Source organism: Narcine bancroftii, chromosome 7, assembly GCF_036971445.1.
Source record: "Narcine bancroftii isolate sNarBan1 chromosome 7, sNarBan1.hap1, whole genome shotgun sequence".
NCBI lineage: Eukaryota > Metazoa > Chordata > Chondrichthyes > Torpediniformes > Narcinidae > Narcine > Narcine bancroftii.
Genome location: NC_091475.1, coordinates 207,030,062 through 207,046,377, shown reverse-complemented (window position 1 = coordinate 207,046,377; position 16,316 = coordinate 207,030,062). Strand labels below are relative to the sequence as shown.

Genomic DNA, 16,316 nt, shown 5'->3' with positions numbered 1-16,316 from the left:
AGAAGATAAACAAAATATAAAAGGGCTACGCTGAACTATATGTCTTTAAATATTAATGGAATACATAACCAAATTAAAAGGAAGAAACTACCAAATTTAAATGAATAAATGTATTCCATTAGAAAAAATAACATATTGGTTAAGAAATAACATTGAAATATTCGAACAAGTATAGGAGCCTTACATTAAATACAATAGCGAAAACCTACCGGGGACAAACATTACCTAAGTTGATGGAAGGAGAAGGAAAGAAAAGAATGGACTCAGTAGAATTTCTGGTGTAATTTGGTTGAATGACAACATTGTCTGACTGGCTTAATGCAACCTAGATTGTATACCTAAAATGGATGAGAGGGGGGGGTGGGGGGGTGGTTTGGGAGGAAAGGGGGGGGGGGGGAGAAAAAGTCACTGTATATGTGTGAAAAGAAATAGTGTATATCATGGCTAATGTGATTTATGGTGTGAAAAATAAAAAAAATTTAAAAAAAAAAAAAAAAAAAAAAAAAAAAGACAGCGACGGAATGGAACGCGGGTTGTTGGCACTGCAATAATGTGGCACTAACCGTGCCACCAAGATGCGATGCGAGAGAAGATTTATGCAGAGATCTTGGGGGTAATACGTTCACACAGAGGCAGATGGGTGTGTGGAATGAGCAGCAAGAGAAAGTTGTAGAGGCGGATCAATTACAACCGTGAAAGGTCTTTCGGCAGGAAGAAGGATAGGAAAGCCTTAGATGGATGTGGGTTAAAAGGAAACTGGCCAGAGTTGTAATAGAGCGCTGCCGCTGGTGCAGATCCGCGAGAGCAGGGAATCAATGCTCCCCCGCAGGATCTGATCACCCAGACTGACTGCCGACAGCACCATACAGGCTTTAAGCGGTCCATTAAAGGAGCCGATGGTGTTTTATTTAAAATCTTGTACCTGCGGCATCTGGACCCAAGGTGGCAGTGGCCGCAAGGGGGTACAGTCTCCGGGGAAGCAGCAGACTGGCGCTGGGCACCGGTAACTGGGAGAACATCGCCAGTTGAGAAAGAGCAGCAGAGGAGGTCACCCTACCCCCACCAAGGATGGTGATGCTGGCGGACCAGAGGGGGACTTTATGGGTGAAGAACGCACACAGGCAGCAAGCTGTTGGTGGTGTGCAGGCAAGAAACCCACTCAGGCCGCGGGCTGCTGGGGTCTGGCTCAAAAGAACCAGGTATTGGAACTGGGGATTGAAGAGGATGCTGAGGGCAAGGAGGGTCCCCGAAGGGCTTCCTCATCATGTCAGATCTGGGCTTGGGTGACCAATGTATATATGAGGATGATAATAAAGTGGATTTGAAATCGCTGTGAATGTTAAAGAGCAGATATCCTGCTGTATTTTGCACGCACGCGCGTTTGCCTCCATCCTCGCATGTTTGTTCCCTCCCTGTTTCTGATGCGTTCTCTCCGGTGTTCTCGTTGCAGCAAACCACCGAGCCAAACTACCCTGAGGTCCTCCTCATTGTCATCAATAAGCTTGGAGTGAGTCTCATTGATCCAAAGATCAAGGTAACTTCAACTTCATTGTTCGTCTCAGCACCCAAGATGAATAACCGGCTAGCGTTGATGTTCAAAGGGGTCTGGTGAACCAGTGCACTCACTGAGGCAAAGGCGTCATCTGCTCTTAAACTTTTAATTTTTAAATTTAGACTGACAGCATGGTAATGGGCCATTTCAGCCCACGGGCCCATGCCACCCAATTATACCCAAACTACACCCACCCCCGATACGTTTCGAAAGGAGGAAAGAAACCGGGGCCCCCAGGGAAAACCCACGCGGACACGGGGAGAACGTACAAACTCCTTACAGGCAGCGTGGGATTTGAGCCCCGATCCCAATCGCTGGAGCTGTAAGGGCGCTGTGCTGACCGCTACTCTAACTGCGCTGTGCTCCTAAGTAGCTGGAGTGCAAGAAGATGGCAGCAGTAAGGTCACCTCGTAGCGGCCCACTACCCGGGAGGCGACCCGATACACAAAATGGCAGATGAACACAGCGATCTTGCAAGGCCCCGCGCAGGCCTTTCTCCCTGGCCAACTGCCCGTGCGATGGGAACGCCGACCAATCAGTGGCCAGAATGCTGTTGCCGTCACTTCCGTCGGCAACGGTGGGAAAATGGGGCCCAGCGGCAGGAAATAGGGCCTATATAAACAGGAACAGAGAGAGCAATAAATCAGTCTGGACTATAAGTGCAACGAGCATGCATCGTTCTTCCACTCTCTGCTGTAGCGCCCCCTGCAGTGTGGCCCTTATTATGGGAGGATTAGAGTGAAAGAAAAATGGTGGAGATGTTTTAACAGCCATTCTACTGCTGGTGTGGGCCCTGGAGACCCAATGCTGCTCCACTGGGTTCTACTGTCCGGTCATTACACCAATCCCATACAGATTTTAAACAACCTACAGAAGGGGCTGGCAATGTTTTCTCTTAAAACACTGGCGAAACCATAGAGATCTGTGCCCAAGATGGATGCAGCCATGCTTGACAGTGGACCATGAGGGTTGCGGGACCTGGTGGATCAGCGGACAGGTGCAGGGTACCATGATGGGAGAACATTCACTCCCCACATACACCCTTTGTAAAGATGTAGACTGAGAGTGAACGTTTCAGAGACCGTACAAAATGACTAGCGTAGGGTACCTGAGCGGGAGAAAACTAAACCCCCCACCCACTCTCCAACGCTGCCTTTACTCCATACCAACTGTTTGCTCTTTCTGTAACTTGCCACTTTTGTCTTGTGTCTTGTTGTACTATGCATGGGATATCTACTGATCTGTTAACAAAACAACCTGTCTCACTGCATCTTGCTACATGCGACAAACTTGAACTTGTGAGCAGACCGCAGTAAGTAAAGGGTGAGAGAAGTCTGAGAAAGTTTGATCAAGAGTACCACATCCAGCTCTGGTCTCCTCGCCCATAGGAACACAGCAAAGATTCTCTAATTTGGTTCCTCTGAGTGAGGTCCAGAGCCAAGGCTCAGTCTCAGAACATGTGGCAGACTGAGATGAACCCAGAGAAGTTTCCAGCAGTGGGAAAGTCTAGGACCAGAGAGTGCAACCTCAGAATAAAAGGATCTTCCTTTAAATCAGAGATGAAGAGAAATTTCTTCAGCCAGAGGGTGGAATTTGTTGCCTCAGGTAAATTTAAAGTGGAAGTTGATAGTTTAATGAGGTTGTCAAAGGTGTGGGGAGCTGAGAAGAAAAATACTTTGGGGATGAAGCAAATGGCAGAACAGACTCGATAGGCCAAATGGCTTAATTCTGCTCCAACATCTTATGGAGGAGGATTTCTTCACTCAGTGAATCTTAAAGATTCTTTAGTCTGAGGGTTGGTGGAGGCTTGGTCATAGAGTTCACCCAATAGATGTGTGGTTGTTACGGGAATCCAAAGGTATGGAACTCGTCATGAAGAGAGTAGATGTTGAAAATGAGCTGGAGGAACTGTGGGCCAGGCAGCATCTCTGGAGGTAAATGGAGAGTTGGCATTCTGGGTCGGACTGAATGAGTGAAGGGGAGATGATTGGCAGGAAGGGATGATGGTGAGTGGGGTTGGGCCAGGAGCAGTCAGATGATTGGTGGATCCAGGTCTGGATGGGAGGGAAGGCAGGAGGTGGTGAAGGGCTAGCTGGTGGTGGGTGGAGGCAACAAAAGGCAGCAGGCCATGGAATCTGCTATGAGAGGGAGGTGAACATGCAGATTGTACTGGAGATGGTGCCAAGGTATAGAATCCATGGTCTTGAGGAACATAAGAGCATAAGAATTAGGAGCGGGAGACAGTCATCTGGCCCATGGCTGATCTGATGATTGGTTCACCTACCTCCCTATTCCCTGCATCCCTTAATTCCCCTGCTATGTAGAAATCTATCCAACCTTGTTTTAAATGTTTGCTAAGGTCACCTCCACTGCTTCAATGGGCAGCAAATTCCACAGATTCACCACCCTCTGGGAAAAGCAGTACCTCTTCATCCCCGTCCTAAATCTACTACCCTGAATTTTGATGCTTCCCTGTGAACCAGTTGTTGGTTTCTTCTGTACTTCTCTCCTCGCAACAACACAAAAAACATATTTTTATCTCAACCCCTTAAATGTGCTGTCTCCCCCTTTGCCGGGGGAACGTATGTAGACTGAGGGGCTGAGGGATTACATTTTGTGGAAGCTCATAAAATCATGAGGGGCATGGATAAAGTGACTGCTCGGTCTGGGTTCCAGGGTAGAAGATTCTAGAATGAAAGGGAAGCAATTTAAGAGGAACAGGAGGGACAGGCAACCTTCTCACTCAGTGGGTGGTCTGTATCTGGAATGAGCTTCTAGAGGTAGCAGGTACAATTACAGCATTCAAGGGTGTTGGATGACAGGGGCTGAGTTGGAGCAAGTGCAGGCATGAGTAAATGAACTGATGGGTGTTCTGTTCTGAATGTTTAAGTGCCTACCTATGTTCCGTTCATTACTTGATGAAGGAGTCAAGCCTGAAACGTTGGTTATGTATCTTTATCTTTGCTATATGAAGAACACTGTTTGAACCGCTGAGTGTCTGCAGAATTGTGTTTTTACTCTTGGACCTGGTTGATTCTGCTATGCTTTGATGTATAACATCTCTCTCCTCCTCCCTTCAAGGACATTCTCACGACCCATCCATTCACCAAGATATCGAACTGGAGCAGTGGCAACACCTACTTCCACATCACCATCGGCAACCTGGTGAGAGGCAGCAAGCTCCTGTGTGAAACCTCTCTGGTAAACCTCTCTCTTTTCATTTGGGAAAATGTGACACAGGACAGCCCTCGATGTGGTGCTGACTTGTGTAAACCTACAGCACGTTTAGCATAGTGGTTAGTGCAACGCTACTAGAGGACAGCGACCCGGGTTCCAATCCGGAGCTGTCTGTAGAGAGTTTGTACCTTCTCCCCGTGTCTTCATGGGTTACCTCCAGGGAACTCTGGTTTCCTCCCACTCTTCTAAAAGTGCGGGGATTGTAGGTTATTTGGGCAGCATGGACTCATGAGCCAAAAGGGCCTGTTCCATGCTATATGTATAAAAAAAACCCAATCTATCCCTTCCCTACCTTGCGCCAATAAACCCTATTTTTCTGACATCCAGGTGCCTATCTAAGAACAGCACAGTTTGGGCCTTTCAGCCACGATGTAACCCTACTCCCAACAAACTAATCCTTCCTTCCCTTGCATCTCATAACCGTCTATTTTTCTTCCATCCACTTGCTTATTGCCTGCTTGCCTTTTCTTTCCCCTCCCCTTTCCTGTCTTTCCAGTTCCACCCAGTCATCCCTCCACCTCCATATTACTGCTGTCCCCTCCCTCCTTTCTCCACCTATCTTTGCCACACACCACCCCCCCCCCCCCCCACTCTTGTTCAGGCACCTGCCGGCCAACATTTTCTCACACCTTGATGAAGGGCTCGAGCCCGAAACATCGGTGATGTATCTTTACCTTTGCTACAAAAAGGACACTGCTGAGTTTCTCCAGCATTTTGTGTTTTTTACCTGTGCCTGTCTAAATATCTTTGGAATGTCCCTATTTTACCAACCTCCCAGGAATGCATCCCAGGCACCCACCACTCTCTGTTAAAAAAAGAACTTGCCCCTGAAATCTCTCCTACACTTTCCTCCACTCACCTTAAACAGACGTCCTCTGGCCTTTGCCAACGTCGCCCCAGGAAAAAGATGCTGGCTGTCTGCCCTATGCCCCCCGTAATCTTGTAGACCCCTACTAAGTCACCTCTCCTCGTTTGTTGCTCCAAAGAGAAAAGCCCAAGCTTGATCAACCTTGCTTCATTTAATCCAGGCAACATCCTGGTAAATCTCCTCTGCACCCTCTGCAAAGCTTCCACATCCTTCCTGTAATGAATTGAACACAATCCTCCAAGTGTGGTTTAACCAGTTTTTTATGGAGCTGCAACGTTACCTCACAGATCTTGAACTCAATCCCCCAACTAATGAAGGTCAGCTTTACTATACGCTTTCTAAACCATCCAATCAACTTGCACAGCAGCCTTGAGGGATCCATGGACTTGGACCCCGCGAACCTTCTGTTCCTCCACACTGTTATGAATCCTGCCACTAATCATGTGCTATGCCTCCTTGAACTTCCAGAATACATCACTTCTCCCTCATACAGATTGAACTCCATCTGCCACTTCTCCACCAAATGCTGTATCCTGTTCCTATCCTGTTGTAACCGACGACAACCTTCTACCTGATCCACGATATCTTCAACCTTTGTATCATCTGCAAACTTACTGACCCGTCCCTCCAGTTCTTCATCAAAATTACTTATAAAAACCGAAGAGAAGGGATCCTAGAACAGATCCCTGCAGAATACCGCTTGTCACTGACCTCCAGGCAGAATACTTTCTATTGACTACCCTCCCTTGCTTTCTACAGGAAAGCCCATTCTGAATCTACGCAGCCATGCCTCAGAACCGTCTGGATGAGTTTACCATTGGGGAATCTTGTTAAAGGCCTTACTAAAATTAATATCGACCACATCTATCACCCTAACTTTATTAGTTTCTTTAGTCAATTCCACAAAGAAACTCAATTAGGCTCGTGAGGCTTGGCCTACCCCTCACAAAGCCATGTCATCCCTGAGATGACATTCGAGAATTCCATCCTTGAGATTCCTCTCCAATAGTTTGCCCACCACTGACCAAAGACTCTATAATTCCCAGGATTCTCCCAATTACCTTTTTTTAAACAAGGGGACAACATTTGCCATTCTCCAATCCTCCAGCACCTCCCCTATGGCCAAGGAGGACACAAAGATCTCTTCCCTCCCTTCCCATTAGCAACCCGAGGTATAGCCCATCCAGTCCTGGGTACAACAGCCCTGTATTTTTGGCCCTTTCTGAAATGTGTCCACGAGAGCTATTTGGGAGCCTGCAGACAACTTCCAATAATGTGATCGTGCCCTTCCCGTTTCTAGCTTCCACCCACGCTGACTCAGTGGCCCCCCCTTCCTGCACTATGATTACAATCCCTGGTTAACAACGGCACCTCCACCACCCCCAGCCCCACCCCTTTTACCTACCTCCCTATCCTTTGTGAAAGATCTGAACTCCGATACCTGCATCAGCCAATCCTGTCCTTGAGTCAACCAAGTCTCTGCAGTGGACACATCATGGTAATCCACGTACTGATCCATGCACTAAGTTCATCTCCTTTATCAACCAAGTTTCTGTAATGGACACCACGTGGCAATTCCACGTACTGATCCATGCACTAAGTTCATCTCCTTTATCAACCAAGTTTCTGTAATGGACACAACGTGGCAATTCCACGTACTGATCCATGCACTAAGTTCATCTCCTTTATCAACCAAGTTTCTGTAATGGACACCACGTGGCAATTCCACGTACTGATCCATGCACTAAGTTCATCTCCTTTATCAACCAAGTCTCTGTAGTAGACACTTCATGGTAATCCACGTACTGACCCATGCACTAAGTTCATCTCCTTTATCAACCAAGTTTCTGTAATGGACACCACGTGGCAATTCCACGTACTGATCCATGCACTAAGTTCATCTCCTTTATCAACCAAGTCTCTGTAGTGGACACAACGTGGCAATTCCACGTACTGATCCATGCACTAAGTTCATCTCCTTTATCAACCAAGTCTCTGTAGTGGACACAACGTGGCAATTCCACGTACTGATCCATGCACTAAATTCATCTCCTTTATCAACCAAGTCTCTGTAGTGGACACAACGTGGCAATTCCACGTACTGTAAGGTAAAACATCATGAGATGGGAATGTGTAAGGAGTTACCCTGTACAGGGCTGTAACAAGATGTGAATGCATCCTTGTACTTACAAGATAAGAGAGACATTGATGGATTGAGAGGCAGGAAGCCAGCAGGGAAAGGATAGCAACAGTTTTAGTCATTGGACAAGTAATGATATGATGATGTTCTAAGCACGTATCCAAGGGTATAAAAAATCACCATTTTGCTGATAACGGCAGAATGCATTCTCCGACTAACATGGTTAGTTGCAAGTGTTACAATACGGTAATAAAGAACAAAGAACCCTGATTTCGACTCAGTCTGGTGTTTGTCTCACTCATTCATGAACAAAGCAGACCTAACAGTACTGATCCATGCACTAAGTTCATCTCCTTTATCAACCAAGTTTCTGTTATGGACACAACGTGGCAATTCCACGTACTGATCCATGCACTAAGTTCATCTCCTTTATCAACCAAGTTTCTGTAATGGACACAACGTGGCAATTCCACGTACTGATCCATGCACTAAGTTCATCTCCTTTATCAACCAAGTTTCTGTAATGGACACAACGTGGCAATTCCACGTACTGACCCATGCACTAAGTTCATCTCCTTTATCAACCAAGTTTCTGTAATGGACACAACGTGGCAATTCTACGTACTGATCCATGCACTAAGTTCATCTCCTTTATCAACCAAGTCTCTGTAATGGACACAACGTGGCAATTCCACGTACTGATCCATGCACTAAGTTCATCTCCTTTATCAACCAAGTTTCTGTAATGGACACCACGTGGCAATTCCACGTACTGATCCATGCAATAAGTTCATCTCCTTTATCAACCAAGTCTCTGTAGTGGACACAACGTGGCAATTCCACGTACTGATCCATGCACTAAGTTCATCTCCTTTATCAACCAAGTCTCTGTAATGGACACAACGTGGCAATTCCACGTACTGATCCATGCACTAAGTTCATCTCCTTTATCAACCAAGTTTCTGTAATGGACACCACGTGGCAATTCCACGTACTGATCCATGCAATAAGTTCATCTCCTTTATCAACCAAGTCTCTGTAGTGGACACAACGTGGCAATTCCACGTACTGATCCATGCACTAAGTTCATCTCCTTTATCAACCAATTCTCTGTAATGGACACAACGTGGCAATTCCACGTACTGATCCATGCACTAAGTTCATCTCCTTTATCAACCAAGTTTCTGTAATGGACACCACGTGGCAATTCCACTTACTGATCCATGCACTAAGTTCATCTCCTTTATCAACCAAGTCTCTGTAGTGGACACAACGTGGCAATTCCACGTACTGATCCATGCACTAAGTTCATCTCCTTTATCAACCAAGTCTCTGTAGTGGACACAACGTGGCAATTCCACGTACTGATCCATGCACTAAATTCATCTCCTTTATCAACCAAGTCTCTGTAGTGGACACAACGTGGCAATTCCACGTACTGATCCATGCACTAAGTTCATCTCCTTTATCAACCAAGTTTCTGTAATGGACACAACGTGGCAATTCCACGTACTGATCCATGCACTAAGTTCATCTCCTTTATCAACCAAGTTTCTGTAATGGACACCACGTGGCAATTCCACGTACTGATCCATGCACTAAGTTCATCTCCTTTATCAACCAAGTTTCTGTAATGGACACCACGTGGCAATTCCATGTACTGATCCATGGTCTAAATTCATCTCCTTTATTCCTAATACATTAAGGTACACACACTTCACCCCATCCATAACTGCTCCATCCACTGTGCAGTAGTTTTTACAGCACAGAAATGGGCCCCTTTAGCCCAACATCTCTGTGCTGACCAGCTTGTCCACCTTGGCTAGTCCTGCATCATAGGCACAAGATGATTCCCATCTCCTCAGACTCTCTAGCGCTCAATCCCCCGTGCTCCTGCATCATGCTGGTATTCCACCCCCGGCCAGTAGTTGTGTGTCTTTAGCTGTTGGAGATTTGGTTCTTGGACACTGTAAGTTGCTCCTGGTGTGCAAGTGAGTGGTAGGGATGAGAAAATGAAAATTTGGGGAGAATTTAAAGGAAAAATAGGATTAGTGTAAATGTTTGAAGGTCAGCTTGGATCGTGTGCGGGTCCAGAGGCTTTTTCCCCCAGGGGTAACATGAGGGGGCATGGTTTTAAGGTGCTTGGGTGTAAGTACAGGGGGGATGTAAGAGATAAGTTTCTCCACCAATAGAATGGTGGGTGCATGGAATGTGCTGCCGGCAACAGCGATAGAGGAAAGTTCTGGGGTGACACGGTTGGAGGAGCGGTTAGCACAATGCCTTTACAGCGCCAGCGATTGGGACCAGATTTTGTAAGGACTTTGTACATTCTCCCCATGTCTGTGTCGGTTTTCCCCAGGGGCTTCGGTTTCCTCCCACTGTTAGAAACGTACCAGGCCTGTAGGTTAATTGGGTGTAAATTTGGCAGCATGGACCTGTGGGCCGAAATGGGCTGTTACCGTGCTGGATGTCTAAATTTTTGAAAAAAATTAGACTGCCAGATACACAAATCTACATTTCTCATTCTGTCAACCCCAGATTCTACCTTTTACTTTCAAGCTAGAGGCAATTTTCAGTTGGTAGTCTAACCCACCAAACAGCACGATTTTGGGATGCGAGAGGGAAACTAGGGGACATGGGGGAAACCTATATCAACACAGAGAAAATCTCCACACAAAACGATGACAGATGTCAGGGTTGAATCTGTCTCCAAGTCACATTGATTGTCAAGTTTATCAGCATCTGATTGTAAAAGAACAACCTGATGAAACAGTGTTCTCCGGTCCTCAGTGCAAAGCACACAGACACACATGCAGACAAACAATCCATATGCAGGACAAGTAGTCATATATATAAATAAATAAATATTTTTCATGAATAGGAGAGTCTCTGATGGTCAGTGTGACCAGTTCCTTCGGTCGTTCAGCGTTCTCACTGCCCATGGGAAGAAGCTGTTCCTCAGCCTGGTGCCGCTGGCTCTTATCCTCCAGGATCTCTTCCCCAATGGGAGCAACTGAATGATACTATGTGCAGGGTGGAAGGGGTCCTCAATGATTTTGCACGTCCACTTCAGACAATTATCCTGGTAGATCCTCTCTGCCACTTTTATGGTCCTATAGATTGATCACCAATCCATTTCTCTGCAGCAGCCTTACCACACTGTGATGCAGTCGGCCAGGACACTCTTGATAGAGCTCCTGGAGAAGGTGGCCGATACCCTTGCCCGCTTCAGTCTTCTCAGGAAATGCGGTCACCGTTGCGCCTTCCTGACAAGTGAGGAGATGCTGAGTGTCCACAATAGGTCATTAGTTAAGTGAACGCCAAGGAACTTGGTGCTCTCCACTCTCTCTACTATGGAGTTGTTGAAGTGTAGCGGAGGGTGGTCGTTCCTGGTCCTCGTGAAGCCCACGATCATCTCCTTCATCTTACCCACAATAAGGCTCAGGTTGTTACTCTGGCACCATATTACAAGATTTTCCATCTCTTCTCTGTCGTGCGTGCGATCCACTGTAGTGACAGTAAGCAGACCCACGATTCAAAGACTGAAACAACAAGCCTTTTTCAGCTTAAAGTCTCTGCTGTGGCTAGCTGTGCCCTGCTCCTGAGTTACGGACCTCAAGAGAAGCTGGATGTGGCTTATTTTCCGGGCGGCTGATTGGCAGCCGACTGGCTGTTGTCTGTCCTCCAGTGAACTTCCTGCAGGTACAGTGGTCGCCCCAGCAGTCGGCTAATGGTGTATCACCACAGTGTGACTCATCTTTGTTGGTATGAAGTTTGAGATCCTAATAAGTGTTGGGGAGTGGAGAGGTTATGGAGGATGGGGTTGGAGTTTTAAACAAATTGGGAGGTAACAGATTAACTAGAGGTTTGCTATTGGCCTTTCTGAAGAAAAGATGTTACTCTGCTTTGTTGAAACAGGGATACAAAATGGACGACCTGTTGACCTCTTACATCAGCCAGATGTTGACCTCCATGAACAAGGAGCGCACCCTAAAGACCAACAAATGAACTTATTGCAGCTACTGGGTATGGGCCTACCAGCTGATCCGGGTGTTGAGGCCCGTTGGACAGCCTTGCAGCTGGAGGAAAACATTCTCTACCCAGCTCTGGAACATGAGCAGAAGCCCTCCCTCAAGCTCTTCTGACAGCAACTCAGATTCCCCCTCGAGTGAGGAAGACTATTTGTGATGTGTGTGTGTGTGTGTGTGTTTGTGTGTGTGTGTGTGTGAGAGAGAGAGAGAAAGAGAGAGGACCCTCATGTGGAAAGCAAGCCAAAAAAGTAAACCAGGCCTACAAGGCAGGCCTTGCGATCCATCTCACACCAGAAAGAAAATCTCGGCCGACAATGCAGGCTGTGTGATCCTGCTCAATTCAAGAGTAAAATATGGGCCTACAATGCAGGCTTTGTGAACCCGCCCACTTCAAAAGGAAATTCTTGGCCTACAAGGAGCCTTTGTAATCCCACTCACTCAAAAAGAAATATCTTTGTGACTCCACTCAAATCTTGGCCTTCAATGCAGGCTTTGTGAACCAGCTCGGTCCAAGAGGAAAATCTAGGCCTACAATACAGGTTTTTTTTTTATCCCACTCACTTTAGAAAGAAAATCTGGGCCTACAAAGGAAGGCATCTTGGACATTCCAATCACCCGTGTTATTTTTTTAATGTCGCTGCTTTAACCGATAAAGAATCCCGGGTGTATAAGTGTTTGTGAGAGCGTCACAGATAAATGAGTCCCCGTGTGTTGTATCGGGTCCAGTTTTACTCGGCTTATTGCTGTTCCTTCAACAAAGGAAGCCGTCGGATTGTTTTGTCTCTGATGACAAGTTTGCCTGCATTGCTGGGTCTGAGTTCCAAGGAGTTCGCAAAATGCTTTGTATTTCAAACCGTCTCATTCCCAGTTTTATCTTCTCAGGTCTGATCCAATCAACTTGTTGAAAGGCATTCATTTTATTTTTCTTTTCAACCTCTAAGATTGACCACAGGCAGGCCTGCTTTGCCCATCTATTCTTACCTGAGCCACTGAACTGCCTGACCCTCCCTAATGTCTAGGACCTAGGTTGTTCTCGAACTCATCGCTGCCTCAGTTTCTCGCCTCCTCTCGAAGATGTTCCAGAATAAAACCACAAGCTTGGGTCACAAGGTCACCTGAGGTCCTTTCTCACACTGGCTGCGGATCTCTCTCCCCCTCTCCCTCCCCCACCTTGACCGCACTCTCGTTCCTCAACATTCTCACACACCTCCCCTCCCTATACCTCTGCCATAATTTTCCCCGAAACTTAAAATTCAAAGATCTTGGCCCTCAAGTTTGGAAATTGTTTCTCTGCAGTGAATTCACAAAAGCAAGCTAATCTTCTGTCCCTCACTTGTCCGGGGCCCTGCCTGGTATCCTGCCGCTGAAGCAACTTGGGCTGCACCTTGAATCGTTGTCCAGTCCCTCTTCTGCATCCCCAAATGCTGAATGACCAAAATTTCCACCATCATAGCTGGAATGTGCTGTGGATTGGGAATGCATCTCAACAGCCCTGATTTATTCCACCTCCCCCCAACCCCCCCCCCCCCCCCCCCACCACCCAACAAACACTTCTTGGGACGGGGCCAAAATACATTCTGGATATGGGTAAGGGACTGATTTATCTCTATGGGAGTCTTAGTCAGAAATCTTAATGATTTTTTTTATCATTGAGTTGATCGGCATCTGGATGGGGAACTGTTTGGGACAGGTGCTAGGACGGGAGGGGCGTTGCAGATCCCATTGGGAGGGGGATCTCCTGTCCCACCCTCTGTGGGACGTAGGATCGTTGCCACCCATTCCACACTTGGAGACTGCTTCCCAGTACCAAATAAACAGGGATCGTCAGGGCGACTCTCCCTGCCCTCAAAGTCCACTACCAATCACTGATTTCCTCATGCCCTGGCTAAGGGTACAGTCTGGATTCAATCATCAATCCAACTGAATGGTTACCACTTTACCATTTGGTTTTCAGTTGGTTGAGGAGAACCACTTGTTTTCCTTGTTCACCCAGCAGGATGAAGCCCCTGATTAAAGACACACCAATAGAGATGTTCCAACCAACTCATTTGCCCATCGCCATTTTAACCCATTCAACCTTGTAGCTGCTGCAGTCATAAGTTGTTGGCAATTTGGAAGTGACTGAAGTGAAGTCATTATTTCTGTGGTTTCGAGTGCTGAGATTTTCTCCTCTCTCAGGTTGGTTTGGACCTGTGCAACAGGGTGGGAGGGCCTGTTAAACAAATCTCAGAGTGCATTGAAAGTTCTGTACCATTTGGATCTCAATTCACAACCCTGCATACCAACAATGAGGCTTTATTTGTGCCCCACCTCCCTACCTGTCATCAGGAAACCTTGGTGGCTTTTAAATGGTCTGTTTTTCCCCGACAACGGATGTGTCACGCTCCGTGTAAGAGCTGCTGGATTCCTCAGCTCAGATCACTCCCAATCGTCTCAAGTTGGTTGCCACCTGCGGCGGACCAACTTTGTTCAGTCGTCCTCTCTTTGAGGTCGAAGAACGATGAATTGTTCTCTGGCGTCCCCAGGGTAGAAAGTGGGACAGTCATAGAGAGGTCTTTGGGACACTCTTTCCATTGCTGCCCCTGCTGTAGCCAGCTTTTCAGAGAACCCCGTGGAGGTTTTTGTTTTTTTTTGGGACGTGGAAATCCAGCCCATCTTCCCTGGATCTTCCAACATTCCTGTAGGAGAACCCTGAATCGTGCTCCTTTATCAACCCATGTTCTGCTGTTCTTGCGCCTCTTTCTTCCCTGGCCATGGGACCATCACAAGACTGCTCTTGAGATAACCGTCAGCCTCTGGCAGTGGAGGCGGCTTTGACCAACTGCTCCTTCCTTTGCCACCTTGTGCAGGAGTAGGTAAAGCAATGAGCCACTGGATCCTGTGCACTCTCAGGCTTTGCTAAAGCCTTTCCTGTACGATTTTAATGTGCCACCCTTCCGGTAGCTCCTCACCCAATGAACAAACCAACCACGAGTGGTCACAGAAGGGGTTGAATCGGGAGGGGTTGAGGGGAATTGAAGGTGACTAAATCCCTCCAATTCTCCCCATTTGTGGGGTGTTGTTCCTGTTCTAAGCAACCATCCATTAAGCCCACAAGCAAGTTGAGCCATTGTTTGTCCGCTCCCTGGTCCCTTGAAAACCTCCATGGGAAGTCATGCGTCTGGTCTGGAGATGGGAGGGGAAGGTTACAGTTTCCCTCCTTTTCATGAAATTAATGCTGAATCTTAAAGGCCTCTTTTAATCAGATAACGTTGTTGAATTGATGGCTTCTTGATTTGGACCAGGAGTGTTGTGTCAGATGGTAGATCCCTCACCAGTTTCCTCTGGGGCCCTTTCTGTTTATCGAATTAATTCCCAATCAGCTGAGGTCTTTCAGAGGGGAAATTGATCACTGCCTGTGTTTGGTTTGTGTGGGTGACGGTCATTTAACTTGCAGCTATCCATCAGAGGGGTCCACCGCTGGAACGTTGGCACAGCAGAATCGAGAGAAAAAAATGTGTACGGTGATGGCCCGGTGTCCTCCAGAGGATGTCCAACATAATGTGCTCCCTTAGTGGAGAGGTTCCGTTACATTGGATGCTCTGGAAAGCCGAAGGTAGGGCAACCATGTTTAAAGTGCACGCACTTTGGAGCGATTCTCAAGCCGATCGCTGTCACCCGGCTCATCTGAGGTTTGGAAGACCTGCCTGGCATCAAGTGGGTGACACCTTCATCTTCCTCCTCCAAGGCACGTAGCTCAAAGTAGCTCATCAGAAACCATCTCCCCACTGCCACGGAATGCGAGCAGTATTTGTAAATAATGTTAATAATGAAGATATGTATTGTCATAACTTTTTTTAAATAAAAGCCTATGTGGATGCATGTGCATGGTTTGTGAGAGATTTGAGTGTTCGGTTTAGTTTTCCCATCCAGGACTGGAGTAAAGTGTGTGTCAAATTGTCTGTCTGTGGGTTGTATATGTATAAAAAATGTTTCATTGTGTAATAAATATTTCTCTGCATATTAACTTCAGTCCTACATGTGTCCTGTCTTCCACAAGACACACTGTCCTGTTCTCCCATCTCACAATGAACAGTAGGGATCAGGGAGTGTTTTGGAGCAGAGGGGTCTAGCCCAGTGGTTCTCAACCTTTTTCTTTCCACTCATCCCACTTTAAGTAATCCCTGTGCCATCAGTGCTCTGTGATTAGTGAGGGATTGCTTAAGGTGGGATGTGAGTGGGAAGGGAAGGTTGAGACCCAATTGTTACTGAAATATTTTGCTTGAGAAAAATGGTCTTTGGCTGTTTTCCTTTGGAGTTCTGAAACCGTGCACATAACGAGTCAATGAGGGACAATTAAAACAGTGGTTTTCAACCTTTTGCTTTCCACCCACACCCCACCTTAAGCGATCCCTTACTGATCACAGAGCACCGATGGCAAAGGAATTACTTAAAGTGGGATGTGAGCGGAAAGCAAAAGGTTGAGAGCCACTGATCTAGAAGTACAGG

The 16,316-nt window shown here is 46.8% G+C and overlaps 1 protein-coding gene across 4 annotated transcripts in view; it reads left to right on the top strand.

Moving 5' to 3' along the window:
• Positions 1-15,834, top strand: part of myo7aa (myosin VIIAa) — a 268,383-nt gene extending 252,549 nt beyond the window's left edge. For 3 of the 4 annotated variants that reach the window (XM_069892099.1, XM_069892096.1, XM_069892098.1), the window contains 3 exons: positions 1,451-1,534; positions 4,634-4,753; positions 11,716-15,834. In XM_069892099.1, coding sequence (XP_069748200.1) covers positions 1,451-1,534; positions 4,634-4,753; positions 11,716-11,805 — 294 coding nt within the window. In that variant the 3' untranslated portion in view covers positions 11,806-15,834. The remainder of the gene's footprint in view (positions 1-1,450; positions 1,535-4,633; positions 4,754-11,715) is intronic. The other variant, XM_069892100.1, reaches the window with a different exon arrangement.
• Positions 15,835-16,316: the final 482 nt, after the last annotated feature.